This window comes from Sceloporus undulatus, chromosome 3 (assembly GCF_019175285.1).
Source record: "Sceloporus undulatus isolate JIND9_A2432 ecotype Alabama chromosome 3, SceUnd_v1.1, whole genome shotgun sequence".
NCBI lineage: Eukaryota > Metazoa > Chordata > Lepidosauria > Squamata > Phrynosomatidae > Sceloporus > Sceloporus undulatus.
The window spans coordinates 100,025,070-100,048,566 of NC_056524.1; the positions used below are offsets into that span (position 1 = coordinate 100,025,070).

At 40.7% G+C, this 23,497-nt stretch overlaps 1 protein-coding gene across 1 annotated transcript in view; it reads left to right on the plus strand.

The window, feature by feature from the left end:
- The window catches only part of LOC121925828 (transmembrane protein 131-like), a 122,460-nt gene that overhangs the window by 25,835 nt on the left and 73,128 nt on the right, over window positions 1-23,497 (plus strand). The window contains exons 3-5 of the mRNA XM_042458403.1: window positions 7,502-7,542; window positions 16,049-16,117; window positions 20,223-20,346. Of these exons, the coding sequence (XP_042314337.1) occupies window positions 7,502-7,542; window positions 16,049-16,117; window positions 20,223-20,346 (234 nt within the window). The remainder of the gene's footprint in view (window positions 1-7,501; window positions 7,543-16,048; window positions 16,118-20,222; window positions 20,347-23,497) is intronic.

Genomic DNA, 23,497 nt, shown 5'->3' on the forward strand with positions numbered 1-23,497 from the left:
CCTAGTACGAACTGACTCCGTACTTTCATGGCGGTGTGTAACCCGCCAGAGTCAGTGAAAGAAACTGAAATCAAGAAATAAAGGGAATAGAAATGGTCTAGAATAAACTTGGACAAAAGAAAAGTTCAGAAAATGACAAGGAAAATTGTGGGAGGGAATGTGAAGAGTTGAAGAAGTACTGAAACGGTGAATCTCATATTGACTTGAATATTCCAGGAGTTAGGTGTCTAGTTTTAAAATTACAGCTGGAACCTATGTTTATATACCCAGAAATGAATCCCATTTCATTTAGTGAGTTCCTTTCCCCATAGGTGTGCATGGAATTGCAACCTTATTCTTTAAACCAAGAATGGGCAACCTTTGGCCCCGAGAAGCTGATGTGCTCTAACTCTCCTTATTCCTGACCATTGGCGGTGCTGGCTGTTGATGTCAATACATGTGCAAGGTATCTAGGAGTCTTAGTAGACCATGAGCTGAATATGAATCAGCATGTGATGCGGTGACTAAGAAAGCTATGGCAATTTTAGGCTACATCAATAGTAGTATAATGTTTAGATCAAAGGAAGTAATTTGCAGTTTGTTGTTGTTAACAGCCCTTGAGTTGATCCCAACTCATAGTGACCCTGTCAGTGAGACATCTCCAAGACACCTTGTCTTCCACTGCTCTGCCTAGGTCAGGACCTGTAAATGCATGCCCATGAGCTCCTTAATAGAGTACATCCATCTAGCATATGGTCTTCCTCTCTTTATACATCCCTCCACCTTTCCTAGCATTATTGTTTTTTCCAATGAGTTGTTCATTCTCATGATGTAACCAAAGTATGAGAACCTCAGTGTTATCGTCTTGGCTTTCAGGGAGATTTCTGTCTTAATCTGTTCTAAGACCCATTTGTTTGTCTTTTTGGCTATCCACAGTATCCTCAGAACTTTTCTCCAGCATCACATTTCAAATGCTGCCCTCCCCATTTCCAGTCTTCTTCTGGTCTCTTGACTGCAGTCCCAATTCTGATCAGTGTTTGACCCAAGATACTGGAACTCTTTTTACTATTTCAATTTCTTCATTGTCTACTTTGAATCTTCTGTAGCCATTATTTTTGTTCATTCCTTTCTCCTCCTGTCTTCATTCCACCTCCTTCTGTGTCCATGCCTGCTTTTTGTATGATATTTTCTGCATACAAGTTGAACAGATAGGCTGAAGGGATGCATCCTTGCCTGACCCCTTTTCCAGTTGGGAACCATTCTGTTTCCCCATATTCTGCTCTAATAGTAGCTTCTTATCCTAAGCACAGATTTCTTATCAGGACTATCAGATGTGGTACCACTCTCATGTTTTTGAGAGTGTTCCGTAGCTTTTTATGATCTGTGCAGTCAAAGATTTTGCTATGATCTATAAAACACATGTGGCCCTTGGTGCCTCTTTCTTTCCTGAACCCTGCTTGTACAGTCCGTCCTCGCCTTATGCGGGAGATCAGTTCCGGATCCCTCTGCGTAAGGCAAATTCCGCCTATGCTCGAGCCCCATTGGAAACAATGGGGCTCGTGCGCGGCGGTGCAGGCGTGCACAGGGCGCAATGGGCACGCGCGCCCATTCAATTGAATGGGACGCTCCGCCCCGCGCACACCCCGCGGCTTGAGCGCGTATGCTCAAGGCCGCGTATGGCACGCCCGCGTATGGCGCGGGCACACTGTACCTCTAGGATTTCACTCTCCCATGTTTGGTTGGAGTTTGTGTTGCAGAATTTTGAGCATAAAATTGCTTGTACAGAAATTAATGCTGTGGTCCTATAGCTGTGTCAGTCTTTTGTGTCTCCTTTTTTGTGAATGGTATTTATATTGAATGTGTGAACTGGAAGGCTTTTCATGGCTGGCATCTATAGTTTATTGTGGGTTTTTTGGGGTATGTGGCCATGTTCTAGAAGATTTTCTTCCTGATGTTTCGCCAGCATCTGTGGCTGGCATCTTCAGAGAATGTTATATTGAATGTTTCCAGTCTGTTGGCCATTCTTTTATTTTCCTTATTTGTTGACATATGTGGGTTAGCACTAGACTTGACTCTGTCAGTGTCGGTTGTAGCAGTTCAATTGGAATGTTATCTGTTATATTTCCCCCCCCAAGTTCTGTTATAGCACCTTCCACTTCGCTTTTTAGAATTTGGGGTTCATCTTTGTATGATTCTTCATTCCATGTATCTTTCATTTTCTAATCTCTTTTATATATTATCCATGTATTGTCGTCAACATCTTTTTATTTCTTCCTAGTCTTGAATTATGTTGCTGTACAGTTGCAATCATGATTTTGAATTTGTTTCTATCTCCCATCTGTTTTGCTTCTCATCTTTCTATTACTGCTTGAAGCATTTTATCTGTCATCCATTGTTTCTTCTCTCTCTTCTTTTTTTACCACTGAAAGTGTGCGTCTGCATTCTTCCTTTATTATGTCTCTGGCTTCTGACCATAGTTCTTCTGCCTCCCGTTTGATTATGCTTAATAGTGCAAATCACTTTCTAATATTGTCAGTAAAGTCTGTTGAGATGTTGTTCAGATTATATTTGGTATAATGACTGGTTTTGGTTTCTTATTCAGCTTCACTCTTATTTTTGAGATAAGTAGTTTGTGGTCTGTGCCACAGTCAGCACCTGGTCTAGTCTTGACCACCACAATAGAACTTTTGCTTCCTATTATGTAATCTGTTTGGTTTTTGTGTTGTCCATCTGCTGATGTCTATGTGTGTAGTCTTCTCTCTGGTTGTATAAAAAAGGTGTTTTCAGTGAATAAGTTGTTGGCTTCACAATGTGAAATAATAGTACCACCCTATATGTAAGTCTTCATTGTCCCCAGTGGCGGTGCCTGCATGCAGCCGTGCCACCATTAGGGTACACAGGACTTCAGGTGAAGTCCTGTGGTCCCTAATGGCAGTGTGGCCATGTGTACACACCACCATTGGGGACAATGGGTGGCTTGACAGCCATGGATGCTTAAATCCACAGCTGCCAAGGGCTCACTGTATTATGTTATCAGTCACATTAAAGAGTATTGACTATGAGTGCCCACCCATCTCTAGTTGAAGCAAAATATTTCTGGATCTGATTATTTATTAGAGGTGAAGCCATCTGGAAACTCCATGATTGCTGTTCTGAGTTCCATAATAGAAAAAATGGAAGCTGTAAACAAAATAGCCATAGATTAATATAACTGACAATTATTGGAAATGCAGTTATCCAGAAGGTTATTCAACATATGAGGGCTGGGAGCCTGGAAGTTAACAGTTTTAATTTACTGTTCATAGTTAGTTGTCACAAAAGGCATGTGCAATTTCAAGAAGAATAGCTTGAGTTAGAAATCTAGCACAAACTATGAAGTCTGCTTCTTCACTGATGTTGCTGTGGTTGTTAACTGCCCTCAAGTTGGCCGTGACTCACGGTGACCCTGTGGATGAATCATCTCCAAGACCCCCTTTTTAGGCCTGTAAATTCAGGCCTATGACTTCCCTCATTGAGTCTATCTATCTGGCATGCAGTCTTCTTGTCTTTCTGCTTCCTCCTACCTTCCCCAGTTTTATTGTCTATTCTAGGGAGTCACATCTTCTCATGATGTGACCAAAGTATGACAGCCTGTTTTGTCATCTTGGCATCCAGGGAGACTTCAGCTTGGATCTGTTCAAAGATCCATTTGTTTGCCTTTTTGGCTGTCTACAGTGTCCTCAGCACTGTTCTCCAGCACCACATCTCAAATTAGTTTATTTTCTTTCTGTTGGCTTTCTTCACTGTCCAGCTCTCACATCGTGATAGGGAATATAATGGCTTGGACAATTCTGACCTTAGTTCTCTGTTGTATATCTTTGCACTTTATGATCTTGTGTAGTTCTTTTATGGCTGTCCTTCCTATTCCTACTCTTTTTATTTCTTGACAACGATCTAATCAATGTTTAATCCAGGGTATGGAAACCCTTTAACTGCTTTGATTTCCTCATTATCTGCGTTGAATTTATGTACAAGAACATACATTATCGGAATAAAAACATTTCATCTCCCTTTAAGATTCTTGGTCATCTGATATACCTTGTTTTAAACAGTGTGCATTCTTTGTGGTTATGATTTCTTGTTGTTGTTGTGCGCCTTTAAGTTGTTTCCAGTCCTAAGGTGACCCTATCATGGGCTTTTCTTGGCAGGTTTCTTCAGAGAGGGTTTGCCATTGCCATCCTCTGGCTGAAAGTATGTGACTTGCCCAAGGTCACCTAATGGGTTTACATGGCAGAGCCAGAATTCAGTCCAAGCTCAAACCACTACACCCACCAAGCTAGCTCTCTATTATGATAATTAATGATAATAGATCTCTTTACTGTTGTTAAGAGATTAAGAACGCCCTGCAGGCTTACATGCACTTTCTTATTCATGGATTCACAGGCAATCAGACACTGCTTTGTTTCTTCCATACCACTATCACACCTATGGTTATGATAATAAATGCTATAGTGGTGTGGGAGAAACAAAGCAGAGTGTCTGATTGCTTGTGAATCCATGGATAAGAAAGTGCATGTAAGCCTGCAGGGCATTCTTAATCTCTTAATAATAGTAAAGAGAAAGGTAGAAATATAATTTGCAATTCTTGCATCTCCATTAATGGTTTCTCAAGGTGTGTCCCAGCAGTTCCTACATAGATAAGATACTTGTTTCTATATGATTATTTTAATTAGTGTGAAATTTATTCCAGCATCCATCAGCCCCAGTTCATATGGCCAGTGGTCAGAGAGAGTAGATGTTATACTGCAATATCATCTGGAGAACCAGCACCTGGTTCTCCATTCCTGGGATGTTGCCACTAAACACATTGTGCATCTATTTATGTTTTCCTTAAATGACTTTCTTAGGTAAGAAAAAGTATTAGAGAAATATAAGAAAGCTACAAGAGGAAGAGGAATTCATTAGAATCTTCTGCAAAATCCATGTGTGAGGGGATGCAGAAAAATTCTCAGCCCACCGATGAAGGGAATGACCTAGAGTCATTAAACTTACAGTGGTGCCTCGGGTTACGAAATTAATTCGTTCCGCCGCGGCGTTCGTAACCCGATTTTTTTCGTAACCCGAAAAAGCCATAGGCGCTAGTGCTGGAAAGCCGCGTTTCGTGCGAAAAAGCGCCGAAAAGCACCAAAAATTTTTTTTCGTAAGCCGAAAAAAAAAACGTAACCCGGAACAGTTTTTTCCTATGGGATTTTTTCGTATCCCGGAAATTTCGTAAGGCGGTGCTTTCGTATCCCGGGGTACCACTGTACATGCTATTCCACAAATCTCTCCCAAAGATCTACACACTTGACACATTGTTTTTGAGGTTTCCCCCCAAGATTCTGATGTCTGGTCACTGAAATACAGTAGAGTCTCGATTATCCAGCATAAATGGGCAGGCTGATAGTCGGATAGCTGAAAATGTCGGATAATCCGGAGGGTCCAAGAAAAGCCTTGAAATCACTATGAATTGCAAACCTGGAGGCACTCGTCCTGCTCGCTGCCACCTCTGCCACACTTGAGGCCGTGTTTTGGGGCGAGGCTTCACTCGCCCTTCTCTCCTTGCCTGTTGCGGCCACCATGTTTGGGGGCGTGTCTGGGGGCATGGAAATGCCTACAGCCACGCCCCCAAGCAGCCACAACATCAGATAATCTGGAATGTCAGATGACCGAAGGACAGATAATCGAGACTCTACTGTACTGCTCTTCCACTATCACCTCTGAATCATTCAAAAATGTCCTTGCCTCTTTTAATTGGCACCTCTTTTAATTGGCACTTTAACTGTTTGGTCCTTCTGAAGATAATCATCAAAATACCTCCCTTAGCCCAAAAAACGACATGACTTTTCCTGCTGACAGTTGATTCTTGAATTTCTTTGGCTGTGGGCAATCCAATCGCTGCCATTGCAAGGACTGTTGTTGGTTCTCCAGATCATAGTGATTTAACCATGTTTAATCAACAGTCACTCCAAAAATTATCACTAGATGCTCAAAATGCTGCAAAATCATCTTAGAGGCATCCACTCCATTTCTGATCAATATTCATACGTTTTGGTACCCATTTTCCTGACAGATTCTGCATAGCCAACTGCTCATTAATTATAAATCCAGCGTGTTCCTAGGATATCTCTAGTGTCAGTAATTGTTTCAGCTGTGATTCGCCAGTCTGCTAAAATGGGATCACAAACACGCTCAACCATTTTAAGAATTCACAGTGTTGAAAGCCTCCCAGACCTTGCTGCATTTCAGTCTCAAAATCTCCATGCTGAGAATTGGTACACCACTTTTTTACAGTTGACTATGACGGACATTTGTCACTCAGTATTTGCATGGTACCCTCATGGATTTCCTCTGGAGATTTCTTCTCCAGGAACAGGAAATTCATGATAGCCAGAATTCAACACTTTAAAAATTCCACACTTTTTGTTGATGTGGTTCTATCAATGAGCTGAACAAATTCAGAAATTAGAGCTATGTTCCTGCAAATTGGCAGTTTACAATACAAAAGAACACTCTTTAAAGTTACAGTGACAAAATTACAGCAAATTTCCCCAAAATTACAGATTTTGGGAAATGAGCATCCTGCTGTTTTAAAAAAAGCTATAGCAGTAGTGTCATACAGCATGCCTTTTCATAGTAAGTAAGGGGATCAGAATCTGAAAAGTTGTTATTTAGGCACACTTCAGATCCCATTACTCCAGTACTGAAACATTTCCCTTGTCTTTTCATTGGTTTCCAGGGCCACCTTGATATGTGGAGCCTCTTTAGGAAAAACTCAGTCTGTTTTTTAAGCTACCAAGTTGCTTTTTATTTTGTGTTTGCATTCTGTTTCAAAATGTCACAGAAAATAAAGAAATCATTACAGAAGGCACAACATAATTTGTTCTGGGATTAGTTATGTAATAATTCAGTTATGCTGGTTATTTTGATTTGTCATTCTGTCTTGATTCATTTTGTTTTTAAAAGACAATTAGCTATTTCATCGTCACATGTTTACTTCAGATATAAAGTATGATAGAAGCACATATCAAGGATTAAATTTCCATATATAAAGTTACACTCTGAAGCCACTGAAGAAGTTAAATACAGTGGACCTTGTTATACACTGGGGTTTCGTTCCAAGATCCCTCGTGTATAACAAAATCCGTGCATGCTCAAGTCCCATTAAATATAATGACATACCAAAATGGTGTCCCTTATAAAAAATGGAAAATCAAGGTTTTATATTTGAAATTTATACTTTTTTTTAACATTTTCAAACCGTGGATGCTTGAAACCGTGTATAAAAAATCCGTGTATAAGAAGGGCGGACTATACATGAACAGCATTCTTTGAATTTCTTTGAACTAACATGATAGGTTTTTGAATCTGGGGGTGGGCGGGCTAATTATTAAGATTTGGGCTTGATACTTGATTTCATAGTCTGAATACCTGGATCACTTATCAGGAAATCTTTAATGAAAATATATTTTGATATTGAAGTTTGCATTTTTTTTCTTTTTAGACTGAGACAACTGTTGGCCTCAGTTCATATCAACAAAAAAGGTAAGATGTTTTTTATGATATATTTCTTTCCAGTAATTCCAAGGAATGCTTACGTTTATTCTCCAAACTTTAAAATGTTAGATAATTTATGCTATAATCCATATAGCCACTGGTATACCGTTTATGGAACTCACTGCTCCAAGATCTTAGATTAGTTCATTTTCTGGCAGCTAAAAAGCACAAAAACGGTTTCCCACATCCTCCAATAATAGTTTGATTCTATCTCTATAAAAGAGCTATTGGATTATCCCTCCCCCTTTAGTTTGTTTATTCCATTTTCTTAAAAGAAGGATATAAATTAATTTAATGTAAATTTACTGTGAAGAAGTGTAAAAATCATATGTAAGGTAGTGTGAGTCACATTCTGGGTTGTAGTAGTGTTGTTTTGTAAACACTTCAAAATGTGGTGACCTTAGGATGACTTTGTCCAGTCCACTTGAACTGAGGCATAGTTTACAGCATCCATTCTTTCCCCATGATTCAAATTAAAATGCACCCTATGGTCATTAGCATTAGTGTACAAACAACAGCAGCCAGCTGTGACATTGTAGTATTCTGAGGGAGAGACTGTTGATTGTTGCTTAGCAGATGCAGTATTGATTGCAAATTACTGCATAGATCTTACCTGGATATGAAAGGAGAACACTGGAAAATAATATGGAATCCATGGTTGTAATTTTGCATGGTTCAGCATATTGTAGTAGATCTGCATGCATAACTATGCTATACTGAGACATTTACTGTTCCCTCTCCACAGAGCTGCCATAGAGCCACTGAAACAGCCCCAGTCCATGGCCATTCATGCTTGGAAGAGAGTGCGGGGGGGGGGGCATCATAGAAGTATTTGGATATATCCCCATAGCCACATGGGAAGTGTTCACATCAGCCACTGTGCTCCATCACAGCCGTCTAGAGGTCTTGATGGCTCATGTAATAATTTTGCATCTGGATAGAAAGACACTGCCAGATACTTTAGTAATCCTCCACTCTCTTCCAGGCATGAATGACTATGAGTGGGGAGCCCCTGTGGTTCTACTGGGTGGGGTGGGGTGGGCAGCTTTAGTCAGTGCAGGGTGAGGAAGAGAATACCATTCTCCACAAAGATGAAAAATGGACATGTGAACATGCAAGGTTAATTTATGCCTCTGTGAACCACTAACAGAATGCCAACCCCTAGAGACAGCCCTTAGTCATCCTTCTGTGACCTTTGATATCAAGTTAATATCAAAAAGGTTGCCAGCAGGTAGCCACCAGAGAGCTTCCCAGCACAGGAAACCAGCCATGCCATATTGGGATATCCGGATGGCTCAGCATGGTAGAAGCCAGAGGCACCTAGCCAAGGTCACTTAAGATCGGAAACTGCATAATCTCTTCACTAAGGGAGTGATGGGTTGAGCTGGACTTGATAATTGTTTGCATACATCAGAGAAAGGGAGTTTTTTTTTCCTGGTGATGAAACTCTTTTTGTCCAGATGTTCTTGCATATTTCACCTCATTCTTTTCTCCTGGGAAACTCACTTAAGCCTTTCAACTTAGGAAACACTGCTCTCAAAACCCATTTCTTGCTATATATACAAATGTTCAGATAATAGCATGTTAGTCTGGTTTGAAGCCGGACAGAACCTCTGTACCATTTCAGCTGGACATCTCATTAGCTGGTCACCCAACTTGTTGCAGGTGGCTGCTGAGCCATCTTCATTCTGGTAACCCTGCAGTTCGGAATTACACATGAATAAGTACAATACAGTGCGCCCACGTTATACGCTGATGCACTATACGCGGCTTTCAGCATATGCTGAAAGCTGTGCGGGGTGCAAGGAGCGGCACATCCCATTTAGATGAATGGGGCATGCCGCTACACCACCATCGCATGCATGAGCCCCATTATTTTCAGTGGGGCTCGAGCATATGTGTTTTTTTGGGGGGGGGTCCGGAATGGATCCCCTGCATAAAAAAAGGGAGCACTGTATTGCCTTTTACAGGGTGAAACAGATGAGCAGGAAGGAGCAGCCAGAAAGCTGCTCTCAGCCTGGGGCCACAGAAAACACGTGTTGCAGCCCCCAGGCTGCCTGCTGCCATGGTCCCAAATGGATGAGGCAAGGAGGCGGAAAAGATCCACTCCTTTTGAGCTGATTTTGGTTTGCCTTCAGCAGCCCCAGAGTGGCTTCTTGACACTCCAGGGCATGCATCATCTAAACATCACACACTGAAGTGTCCAGAAGCAGTCCCTGTCTGCCCATCTTTTGCGGCCAATGTCAACCTGCAACTCACTATTACTTACTCCCTTTGCATACAGTTTATGTTGTGTGTGGAGAGAGAGAGAAGAGAGAAGAAGAGAGCTTGTGTGTGAATTCCCTTAAAAATAATTAATCTAAAACTACCTTTGAAGTTCTTTGGTTTGAAATGTTATACAAAGGTGGAAATCCTGTCTTTTGTTACTGGAGCCCTTTTGCTGCTTCCAGTTGAGCTAAATAATTTTCTCCATTGAGTAAAATGCAGTGCCCTGTAGGGACGTTGCAAATTAAGTAGCACATCTTCCTTAGCATTAGAAAGCTCTGCTTTGAAATAATGCATGACTAGGTTTATATCAGACCTTGTAATTAGCTAGTTGATTAATGTGCTTTACTTATTCATAATTTTTCTAGTAATTTCATCATCCAACTTTCTAGATCCCCAGCTACACTGAAGTGATATGCTTGAATAAATTAAATGGTTGAGCTAGAGAGTCTGACGGTGGGGGATAGAGCAGGTGCAGAGGCGATGCAGGGCATAGACATGGGACCACAAAGGGACACCCTCGTCCTCTCCTCTCCAATAGCACTTTGCCCCGCCCCCCCCCCAAAGCCTGTCTCACCTCTCTTTTTGCATTGGGCAGCTGGGGCTAACCTCTCTTCTGAAAAACAGATTCCCTTGGGGATGCTGTGTCAGAGAGAGCGGCTAAGACCCCCTCAGCTACCTTGGGGGTTGACTGAACAGACCCACTTGAAAGAACACAGTTACAGATATTTGGTCCCCTCCCCAGCTCCATATCTGTTCCAGGTTACCCTCCCGAAGTTTAGAAGGGCTCTAACTCTGGCACGTTTCAATGTTTGCCCACGGCCGTGTTGGAAGGTAGATTTAAAAAAACACCTTTTGAAGTCCGTTTTTGCCCATGTGGCTCTGGCGCGGTTGAAACCAATGAGCATGTTCTCCTTTTTGTCAATTCTATAGAGACATTCATCACCAACTGATTAGCCCACTACTGAGTAAATTCCCGGGCAAACCTGACTCCTTTTATTTACGCCTCCTATTGGACAACAATGGTTGTACAGTATCCCTTAAGATGGCTAAATTCTGTTATATGTGTTGGTAAACTGCGCCCTCAACTGTCAAATGGTCATTTTATTACCGTGTAGAAAGAACTGTTTGATACTGTACAGTTACAGTCTACTATCAGTTTATTATTTAATTTGTTATTGTTATATTGAATGTTGCTTGTTGATTTTGTTTTTATTACTGGTCAATGACTGAATAAATTTTATTACATTACAGTTACAGATAAGCAACCTGCTTTCTTCTGATCAACATTTTCAGTACATGTATGCAATAAAAGAGGAAGTGCACACACATACTGAATGTATGCAAATATCGTGGAGCAATGACAATTTGGAGTGTGTGATCTCATAGTTATTTGATAATAACAACAAGCAAGTACCCAGGTGCTGTAAGCATATTTCAGAGGAAAGAACTGGCAAATTAAAACAGTCTAAAAGTTTTTTACAGTTGCATGAAAAGGTAGGTAAATTACATGAAATCACAGCATAGAACATAGAATCATAGAGTTGGAAGAGACCACTAGGGCCATCCAGCCAACCCCCTGCCATGCAGGAAATCCAAATCAAAGCATCCCTGACAATGTCATCCAGCCTCTGTTTAAAGACCTCCAAGAAGGAGAACTCTATCACCCTCCGAGGAGTGCATTCCATTGTCGAATAGCCCTAAACTGTCAGGAAGTTCCTCCTAAGTTCAGGTGGAATCCTTTTCCGCGCTGCATCCATTGTTCCGGTCCTGTTCTCTGGAGCAGCAGAAAACAAGCTGCTCCCCTCTCAATATGGCATCTACAGTCTCCTTATGAATCAACTATAACTACTGGCCTGTCTAGCTCATAAATCATTTGCCAAGGAGCCAAATCCTGCTTCAGGTGATAGATGCTTGATGACTGGCATATACATCCCTTGATATTGGGATAGCATAAAGGAAACCTATCATAGATTCATATTCTTTCAAAGTTAATTTAGAACAGCAGTCAAAACTTTGGCTATATGGCCGTGTTGCATCCTGTTGCACATGGTAAGGTCATAGATCTGTGGTAGAGCATTTTACAGTGCTCCTCGGGTTACGAATTAATTCGTTCCGCCGCTCCGTTCGTAACCCGAGTATTTCGCAACCCGAAAAGGGCTTTCCGTAGCGCTGGAAAGCCGCGCGTTTGAATTTTGCGCCGAAAAAAAATTCGTAACCCGAAAAAACATCGTAACACGGAACAGTTTTTTTCCAATCTAATTTTTTTCTACCCACCCGGAAATTTCGTAACGCGGTCAATTCGTATCCCGGGGTACCACTGTATGTGCAAAATATCTGGTTCTTAAGGTGTCAGGGTGTTTTCTGTGGCAGGATTGTTCACAGGGAGTTTTCCTTGCCTTCATTGAAGCTGAGAGAGTGTGACTTGCCCAAGGTCACTAGTGGACTTCCATGGCTGAGTGGGAATATACAGAGTCATAGTCCAGTGCCAAATGATTGCACTATGATGACTTTTATGCAAATATCTTACCACATATAATACCTATCTGAAAGGCTTAATACCCACGGGGGGGGGGAGTGATGTTCAGCATGAGGAATGTAGTTTTTTATTAAAATTAAAATACTTTGTAAAATATGGGAGATGGTGGTAGTTTGATTTTCTTAGCAAAAATTTCAGTTTCCTAGATGAAGATTAATGAGGATTTCTTTGTGGGTGTTGTAAATAGTTACAATGCGTGATTGATTTGTTCAAAGATTAAACAGATTATAAGGCAATACACAAATTACAGTACAAGAACATTCACACCTCTCATGACCATTAAGAAAGGAATAGACATATATTGTGAAACAAACATTACACACTTTCAGTTGCTATATATAGCTCTGATGGAGTCTTTATAGAGTTAACCACGGCAAACTAATAGTTGTTACTGAGGACATATAGTGACATGAGCATAGCTGTGGAGAAAATAGTCATGCTTGTTTTTTTTGTGATTTTTGGAGGAGGTGATTTGGGGTTTCGGAAAATAGGAGCAGATTTATGTATGTGTTTATGTTAGGTTTTGGTAGACTGTATTTTGATAACTGCTGATTGAGTTCGGGAAGCTGAGTATACCACACTGGAGGCAAGTGTAACTGGATTCTTAAGCAGTTGAGCCTAACTAATTTCTTCAGCATCCATATCTCTAGCAGTTATTAAATCTTTGAAGTGTTGTTATGTTACACGAGGAAGTTTACAGTTCTATAAAAGTTTGCAGTAATGTCCTGTGCTTACCAGGTTTGAACTGCACAATTCAATTAAGCTTGTTTGCAAGTTCGTGTCTAGCTTTTATAACTACTGTATAATGTGACTATAAGTCGAGAAATTTATGCCCCAAAATTGCCCCTAAAATCTTGGGTAACTTATAGAAGGGTCAACGCAGCAGTAGTGCTTAGAAAGGTCCTATAGCTAGCAAGCCTGACACCCCAATCTCCATTGAATTCCTCCCCCTCCAGTCCGTTGCAAGCCTTTGCTTCCTATCCTATCGGAAAAACTCCCTTTGAAAAGCACTTCCCTGATCCGTTTGCAAGCCTTTGCTTTCTACAGGGAGAACGCCCCATTGAAAAGCACTTCCCTGGTCCGTTAGCAAGCCTTGCATTCTATGGAGAAAACCCCACCCCCATTGAAAAGCACTCCCTGGTCCCTTTGCAAACCTTTGCATCCTATGGGAAAACTCCCCCCCCTTGAAAAGGACTTGCCTGGTCCCTTTGCAAGCATTGCTTCCTATGGGAAAACTCCCCATCACAAAGCACTTGCCTGGTCCGTTTTGCAAGCCTTCGCTTCCCATGGAAACAACTCCCATTTAAATCCACTTGCTTCCTAAAAGTCCAGATAAGGAGACGGAGGGACGGAAGTGGTATTTTCCCCTTTCCATCCTTCCATCTCCTTATGCCCCCCTAAGTTTTACCCTCGACTTATCCACAGGTCATACAAAATCCAGGATTTCGACCCTGAAACCTTCCCTCGACTTATACATGAGGGTCGACTTATACACGGGTATATACAGTAGGTTCATAAAGGAATTGTAAATTTATATGTAAGTGCTTAGTCTTGTTGAAGATTTAGACTGATCCTGCACACTTACTGGACATAAACCTGTTGAATTCAGTATGGCTTCGTTAGCCATAGCTAAGATAGGTGGTGCAACTCTTCCAATTTTCTTGCAGGCTCGTAAGTTTACTTCACCTCGGATTGAGCATTGTAAATAAGAAACAGGATAAATATGCTGGAAGCCGTGATGGAAGTGAGGGAGGCGCGCGTCGGAACAAACAAGGCGCGCGCTCCCAGTGCGCCTCCACAGGCACAAGCCCCATTTATTTGAATGGGCGTGAGCATCCTGTTTTTTTCCTTTACACGGGGGGATCTGAAAAAGATCTCCCGCGTAAGGGAAGGACAGACTGTAGTTTGGAAACTGCAGAAAAGCAGGATGGATTAGTAAAATTGTTGTAACACACTCCTGATAATCTGTCTATCTTTCTTTTAAATTAGCTTTTTTTTTGTTGAAATATTGGATAATAGTAATAGTAATTTTATGGGGTCTTTGGAGATAACAGGACCATGCATGCAGCTGCACTCAAGTTGATGAATATGCGATAGCACTTCAGCCCACATCCCCACATGGCTTTCTCAAGATGACGCATGTAAAGTTAAAATATATAGAAGATAGGATGGGACCTTGCAGCCCTCTGTGGCAAACACCATAGGGTAGAATAATAGTTTCCAAGAACTACCTTTGGTGCACATCCCTAAAGAAAGTACGGGAGTCACAATAATGTCAGTTCTCTTAAGTCTGTGTGGCATGGTGACCTATAAAGACACCACAGTTGATTGCCACTAAATCTTCCGAGAGATCCAAGTGAATTCCAAGTTGCATCCCCTTATCCTTCCTAGTGCAGTTTTGTGGTGTGGTAGCTTCTGTTAGGGAAGTGGGGGCTAGTGTGGCAGTCAAGGCCCAAGCACCGGTGGAGGGGGAGCTCCGCACTCGTCCTAGATCTGCCAACCAGCAGAAAAGCATGAAAAATGCAAGGAGATAGGGATACCAGGTGCCGTCAGCGGCCACATGGCCACAAAACTTTGGACAACGCTGGATCTTTGGCTATAACAGAAAGAGCACCACCCTACAGTCGGTTACGACAGACATCATGTCAAGGGGAAACTTGTACTTAGGTTTCTATTATTCTATCTTGCTGGGTGGTGTGTTTCAAAATCAACACATTTTCCATATACTGTATTAATCTTCCAGAATGTGTGCACTCAGTTCTTATATAATACTGTATGATATTTAAGTATCTTTCACAGAAAAGCTATACACAAAAATTCTTGAAGGAAACAACTGTTCTTTGAAGTTATGTATTCTGAAATTATTAGCTTATCACTGGCCATGTTCAGACACTTAAGATTTCCTTGTGATAAACTGGGATTTGCCTGTGAATTAGCTTCTTGGTCCTCTTTGGCAGGAGTAGCAAAACGAGCCAGGACTCATGGTAATCATAGTTTACTGATTACTCTGAACTCACTGTTATAGCTCCATACAAGCCAAAAGATGAAACTTGGCGGGTTACAAACACCATAAAGTACACGCTCTGCGCATACTAGGGTTAGGAAGGGGCGTATAGGGTTAGGAGGTTCTTACCTTCCTGACGGCCCTTCCTCCCAGTACGTGCGAGCGCGGACTTTTTTTGCGGTGCCCACCACATGGACACCGCCATGTTGACGTATTGGACGCTGTGCGTCCAAAGTGTCGCGGCGGAAGTGACGTCGCGAGGGCGCACCCCACCCCTCGCGGCGCCACTTCCGCGTCCAAAACGGAGCGGCATTTCGCCGTCCTTTTTTGCGCGTGGGGAAGCCTCGCAGTCTGGCAGCTGGGGCTTCCCTACGCAGCGAATGGCGGCAGCGGAAAACGGCCCTTGAGGCGTTTGTAACCCGCCCATGATTTAATTTTGATCTTTTGATCCTGTCCACGATACTGACTCCCTACATGTTCGGTACATCTAATCTGTTTCTACATGATTATCAGTAGGAAAGAATACAGTAAGAGAACGTTTGTTCTTACCAGAAATTCTTTCTTGTTTGGCAATAGCAGAATTTTCTGTAATTATGTGAGGTTTTACAGAATATTGAGCATATACCTGAGTGTAAACAATAAACAGTGTATCATCTTCACTTGTCATCTTCTCATTTTTCCAACAGTGTATCTATGTATCGAGGGAATTGCAGGCCTATTCGGTTTGAACCACCCATGCTGGATTTCCATGAACAGTAAGTTGGAAACACTTTGACTAGCTTTCTGAATACAATGCCTCCAGAAGTTAATAGATGAATGAAAATCTTCTGTATTCCAAAGCACATGTGATGATATCTTGATATTAGATAACCAGGAAAATTACTGTTTAACACACCAAATGATAAGTGACCTGTTGTATGTCCTTTGTTTTTGGCTAAGACAAAATGTAAGCAGTTGAATGGTTGGTTTACAATTGCAGAAAGTTGCACTTGATGTTTTCTGAAATGGAATTAAAAGGAATATGTGAGGAAGAAGGGGAAAGAGCTAAAACAAGAAGGAATTATGTATATGGTGTTCATACTTCTTTTTGATGAGTTGTTCCTTTGGAAGAGGATCACATTTGATCACCAAATATTGAACAACTAACAAATTCCACACTATGGAATTATAGTTAAATAATGATTGGTACCCAGTATTTATATATAAACTTGACGGGTATACAATTTGACATGAGGGAAGAATGAGCAGTGCTAAAACCTTTTTAGTGTTCTGGTATATGATCACTTTATCACAACAACTTATTATAAATAAAGATAGGTTTCTGAAATTATTGCATACCTCAGTGCAATCATACTGTAAAATTCATTTTGTGTGGTTTGGTTTCTTAGTAGAAATATGTTATAGCAGGTTAGTGGTGGTACTTGCCAATGCTGTCTAAATTAAGTGTTCTAATCATTGAGGAAAATTTGAAGGTGTGCTGCATGAATATAAGCATAGATGAACATATATCAATATATGTATAAATTAATTGGGGGGGGGTTGGACATGGGTGAAGTGTGAAAAGTGGAAAAAGAGCTTCAAGTCAGTTCTTACAGTTATAGTAACCAGATTTAACATGTGTGTTTTACTGTAACATTGATTGGCAATGACAATTGACATTTCTGTTCCCTGAACAAAGAGCAAATTTAGTAGTTTTGGTTAGGAGTAGAGATCAGTTGTGGAGACCAGAATATGTTATTTAACAGAATTAACAGATGCAGCAATTTTAAAACCAGTATCTCTAGACATGCCATCTCAAACTATAATTGTTTGCATTATAAGTTAGCATTTCTGTTTAAACATTTTGCACCAACACACAAATGAAAAACAGCTGCAGTTCAGTCAGCTTGTAATATCCTAGCCAACTTCAACAGTTAGTAATGGTCACAAATAGCCATCGTGACTCCATAGTACTTCTCTGTCATGAAATGTAGCCCTCCCACTTGCTCTTACCACTCTATCTTTCGACTAACTTCTCATCACTTTCAGTACCTATCCACTATTTTCTGCATTAATTTGGGTATGGCAGATTTGTCCTTTCCTGAAAGTTTGTGGGCTCCTAATGTTTTATGTTCCCCCAACTCTTCATCTATTCATCTATTACCATCCTATGAGAACTATTTGCCCTTTGGGGGAAAAGTTGTTACAGTAGCAGTTAGTGGTCAGCAGTGGCACATTTACCAGGATCATCAGATCATCATCATCATCATCTTGTTGTTTAACACATAGTTAGAAATTAACAGGATATAAACATTAAAAAGTAATTAGAACATCATAGAATTTGAAACTAGTTAAAACAAATTAAAATAGCAACCACAACAAATAAAGTCCAGCATATTAGACAAAGCCTGTTTTGTGACTGACTAGGAGCACCTCTGTTTTGAATGGATTAAGTTTTCAGTTTGTTCACCCTAATCCAATCCATTACTGATAGCAGGCACCTGGCTTCCTTGGATTGATATGAAAAGGGGTAACAGTTCTGGATGTCATCTGTGTATTGATGGTACAGCGCACCACTGCACCACCGTGTGCACGAGCCCCATTCATTTAATTGGGGCTTGAGCATAGGCAGTATTTGATTTATTCGGGGGAGTCCAGAACGGATCCCCTGCGTAAAGAAAGGGCGAACTGTACTGGATCTCACTCTGGATAACCTGTTTCAGTGGTTTCATGTACAAGTTAAATGGCATGGTGGGGGAGGGACAGAAATAAGCCCTAAGGGATCCCATAGGCCAATGGCCAAGGGGTCAAACAGGAGACCCCAGCACCATTTTCTGGATTCACCCCCTCCAAGAAGGAACAAAGCCACTGTAAAACAATGCCTCCTAGTGCCATCCCAGCAAGACAGCCTAGAAGGATACCATGGTCGATGGTATCAAAAGCTACTGAGTGGTCCAGCAAAACCAAAAGGAACACAAACAAACAAAACAAACAGCATCATTCATATACCGCTTCACACCGAAATAGCTAATTGCCCCCAACAATCTGAGTACTCATTTTAGCAACTTCGGAAAGATGCAAGCCTGAGTCAAGCTTAAACCCTTTTGCTGGTGTTGAACTCGCAACCTTATGGTTTTGAGTGATTGGCTACAGTACAGGCATTTAACCATTGCACCACCAGGACTCCTGTCTAGACACTTCTCCTGTCTAGTTCCTAGAATAGATCATCGACCAAGGTGATGAAAAGCCATCTGTTCCATAACTAGGCTTGAAACCAGATTAAAATCGATGTAGAGAATCTGTTTCATCCAGAAACCCCTGGAGCAGGGAGGGTACCACACAGTATACAGTGGTGCCTCGGGTTACGAAATTAATTCGTTCCGCCGCGGCGTTCGTAACCCGATACATTTCGCAACCCGAAAAAGGCTTTTCCGAAGCGCGGCTAGCGGCTGGAAAGCCGCTAGCCGCGCTTCGCATTTGAATTTCGCGCCGATATTTTTTTCGTAACCCGAAAAAAATATCGTAACCCGGAACAGTTTTTTCCTATCTATTTTTTTCGTATCCCGGAAATTTCGTAACGCGATCAATTCGTATCCCGGGGTACCACTGTAGTACAGGAGTGGGTGACTGTGGAAGGCTAAGGGGCCATATTAGGAGATCTTTGAAGGCTCCCACAATTGAACAATCAGTCAATTAAAAACCAAACAACTGTTTTGTCTCCAGATGTGTCTAGCAGGTATGGGGGCATTTTCACTATGTTTTGAGTTTCAAAAAGAAAGCGTCCCCTGAGCCTAAGCAGCCCAGGGGACCCACAAAATGTCTCTTATGTGCCCAAGAAAAAGCTTGTGCAAAAATTGTTTTTGATTTCATGGGAGTCCAAAGGGCTTCCTGTCATGCTGAAAATGTCCTCCATGCCCCCTAGAGTGCATTTGGGAGCATTGTGGAACAACAACAAAAAATCTTATTTGAAAAAAAAAATGCAACAAAAATATTTTTGGCCCAATGAGAGGAGCTCTAGAGGCCACAATAACAACCCTAGAGGGCTGCACTTGGCCTACACCTGCTCTAGTACAGTACTTTGCCCCACTTCCCAAATTGTAGACTGATTGACATTTATTCAATACTGTGAGACTAAGGGAGAGTTTTTTCCTCCAGTAATGGCTTTAAAACTGCTTTCTTTAAACAGGCCTTTTTTTAGCGAGGCATTAGCCAGTTCCTCTATTCACTCAGCCAGTCCTCTTCTGATTTTTAAAGATAATTCAGGAAGACAAAGGATCTAATACAAGTGGTGGACCTCATCTTCCTACTTCTAGGCTTTTAAATCTTGAAGTAGAATCATGAGTCCAGCAGCCACAATACTAAAATGAGAGTCATAGCCACAGTGCTGCTTTTCTCCAGAGTGGAAAATGCAGCAGTGATATAGAGGCTTCATGTACTCTCAGTGTCTTCTGTAGAGTTAGCTTCCAAAACGAGCACATTGGGGAGTGGGAAGCCTTAACCATTGATCAGCTGATGGTTAAAAGGCAGGGTATAAAAAATTCTATGTATAAGATTATTTGCAGTCTGTAACCAAAAGATAAACATTAACATACAGTTGCAAACACCAATCTAAAAATAGTCCTTTCTGGTTATTTTTATCTAAGCAGATATTTAGATATTTATTCTTGGGTAATGTGACATTCACTGTTTCTTTGCCATGAAGTAACAATAGAAGCAGTTGGGGGAAGGATTTCAAAGAGGCTGAATATACCAGGAAAAAAAATGCCCTTAATTTCTTGATGTAGTTAATTGTCCTCCCTGCAACCATAAAACTATTTTTAAAAGTGGCAGAATACAGCTGATGAAATATTTCTAATTGCCTTTTCTGTTCTTTTTGCACAGGCCAGTTGGGATGCCAAAAATGGAAAAGGTTTACTTGCATAATCCCAGTTCAGAAGAAACTATTATATTAGTATCAATATCTGCCACAACTTCCCATTTTCATGCATCTTTTTTTCAAAACAGGGTGAGTCAGCTCTGCTTTTTCATGTTACTTTGCATACTTGTTTCAACTGAACATAACAGATTTTAATTCAGTATGTACTCAGCAAACGATAATATTTCCATGACTAAAAATAGCTTGTCTTTCAATGCAAGCTTAATATGATAATGCTAAATAAACTTTGTGTGGAAGAAGTGTATGAGAAGTTAATAGCAAGGAGGTTTCTGTAGGAGATACTTCAATACCATCTCACTGGAAGTAGTCCCCTTAGAGATTAACAATTTGTAAATGTAGTAGCCTATGGAAAGGTTGCCTCCCAAATGGGTCTAAGGTCCAAAATACACTCAAAAATAATCCAGTTTGAAACCACTTTAACTGTCCTGGCTCAATTCTAGGGAATGCTGGGAATTGTAATTTATTGTGGCACTAGAGCTCTCTGATAGAGAAGGCAAAATATCTTACAAAACTACAGTTCCCAGAATCCCCTAGTATTGAGCCAGGGTACTTAAAGCAGTTTCAAACTGGATTATTTCTGCAGTGTATTTTGGGCCTAAGACCATGGTGCTTTGAGTGCTTGGGATGGAAAAATATGCAGTCAAAGGTTTTGTTGCTTACCACTGTTAGCTTGTAAGACTGCCTAAAGCCCATCTTGAAGTATTGTAGTAGAAAATCCTCTGATCCTGTAACATCCCAAATTATTCATTGTTAGTTGAAACAACATGAGTATAATATTCATGCAATAATAAGAAAATTTGTTTAAAAGTCACAAAAAGATTGCTGTGGCATGATTCAGACATTCCACCAAATCAAGATTAAGAAGGAATGGCTATGATTTTATGTGGTATATTAAGGTTACATACTATGACTTGTAACTGGTTGACAAAAAAAAGCAGGGGGGGAAGGGAACAGTGGGAAACTCTCAGTGATTCTGTGAATCTGGCACCAGATTCTGAAGTGTGAAGCCATAATTTCAACCATTATTTCACTTCCAAAAGCTGCTTAGCCATCAGTGTAGGAATGAATTTAGGGATTAATGAAACTTGAGTGGAGAGAAAGTAAACTAGGCAAGCTGTAAACCGTGTCATAAAAGCAATAGTCAAAAAGCAATAAAATAGAAATTAATCAAGATAAATTAAAATCAATACAAATTTTCAAAGAAAAAATAAAAAAAATTAAAGGTAGATTTGAGGTGAGATGGTGCCATTGGCTATGTTAGGCCAAAATATTCTGTGGAGTATGTCTGGAAGCCACATTTTACCCACCTCCTCTGTATATTATGATTGCTAACACAAACATGTTTTGGCATAGTTGTGAGGCTGAGTCTATTTCTCTTGCATTTCCTTTTTCTCCATTGTCTATGAGACATAAAAGCCATTTATGTTAAAAATGTGGATGTGTGTTTATGTTATAATGTTCATGTGAGGATCAGGGTTGTGGGGGCTAGCTCCATTCTCCAATTTACTCAAGTTCTTAAGAACACCAGTAAAGATTCCCAGTGACAGTTACTTATGTGAAGGCTCTCCTCAAGCAGTTAATGAATGTATTAAGTTTGGCACTAAGCTATTATGATTTCCCCCCATCCAAATATGTATTTGTCACCCAATATGTCACCTGAAAAGAGCTCTGACAATCCTCAGGAACACATCTTTGTTCTTTGATATCAGTTTTCTTTTTAGCTTGAAGCCTGTTCTCACAGTTAAACTTGCTTGAGCTTTTATTTGTATTAAAATTTTGTCCATGATCTAATAGCTACAGCTATCATGTTTAGAGTACCTGTCATATTATAAAAGTATTATAACCATTAATTATCAGTAACATTGATTTACATATGTAGTATTCCACATATAGTATACTATAATATAGTACAGTACAGTATAGTATAGTATAGATATAGATATACTGTAGATAGATAGAGCCAACAGAAAAACCCATAACAGGAAAGCAAAATAGTGTATCTTACTAGAGAAAATAAAAATCATGAAGTGCTGTACAAACTTTAGTGTTCATAAGGGAATTTTGTTCAGAATCCAGCCTTCTAAAGAAGAGTGACAATTGTTTGTGTGTGTGTGGTTATTTCCTTTATGGAAAAACTATTACCGGTAAGTAGTACACTGGAATTCACAGTTAGAAAAGTCTCCAATTTGTGTCCCTTGATGACACTTTGCTGTTTTTAGAGCTCCTAAAATAACTAATATTCAATATTAGTTCTTCAGGCTTTTTGAATACAGTATAACTTTTAAAAAATACTGGTACTTGTGCTCAAAATACATGAAAATGACTAAAAATAAGGATGCATCTTACAATGTGCTTACCAAAGCAAATAGCTACAAAGCATATTTTAATTTGCAGTTTATCTCTGCACACCTATATAGGTTCGGACTGGTTTTAAATTAATGCTGAGATCATCATTGCTCCCCCCCCTTTTTTTTTGTCATGTTCTTAGAAGCATGTTTTAATTAGCATACTTGTGTGTCTCCTTCCTTGCCACTTGAAAGAATCTTCTGAGCCTGCAACCCAAAGGGGGGATGGTGAGGGGAATATGAAAAGTTGGAAACATTAAACTGTTCTCTTGATCATAGTGGTGGAGGTATCTGACCACATATCTTCTCTGAAGCAATTGGCACATTTAATGAAGTCTCTTACTATGAGAATTTTCTACTGTGGCTTGGAACTGGAAATATTACTAATAAAAATGGTGTTCTGCTACAGTAGATGGGATAGCATGTTGTTAACTTAGGTCCAAAATGTTGCTGTCTAGCTTTTTTTTTTTTTAAGATAATCAACTGTTTTACCACATTCCTGATGCCTTGACAAAAGTAAATTGAGTCAACCTCTGAAAGTACAGTATGACCCATGTATCTGAACGTATCCCCCTGCTTAGTTCTTCAGGCTTTGCAAGGATTCATGAAACGGTGGTTAGTAGTGAACCCCAGGCCAGGAGAGACTTTGAGAGACAGCCTGCCTGCCTGCCTTCCTTCCCTCCCTCCTGGTAGGGGTTGGCAAACTCCTTGTGACTCCTCTCTATCCTTGCTGGTCAAGGATAAGGAGGATGAGGGGCTGCCCCCCTTGCCATCCCACCCCCCACTTTGCACAACAGCCATCTCGTTAGCAGTATCTGCCCTGGCCACACCTGGCTCCTGCTGCCTCTGATTTGTGCTTCTCAACCGATGAAGAA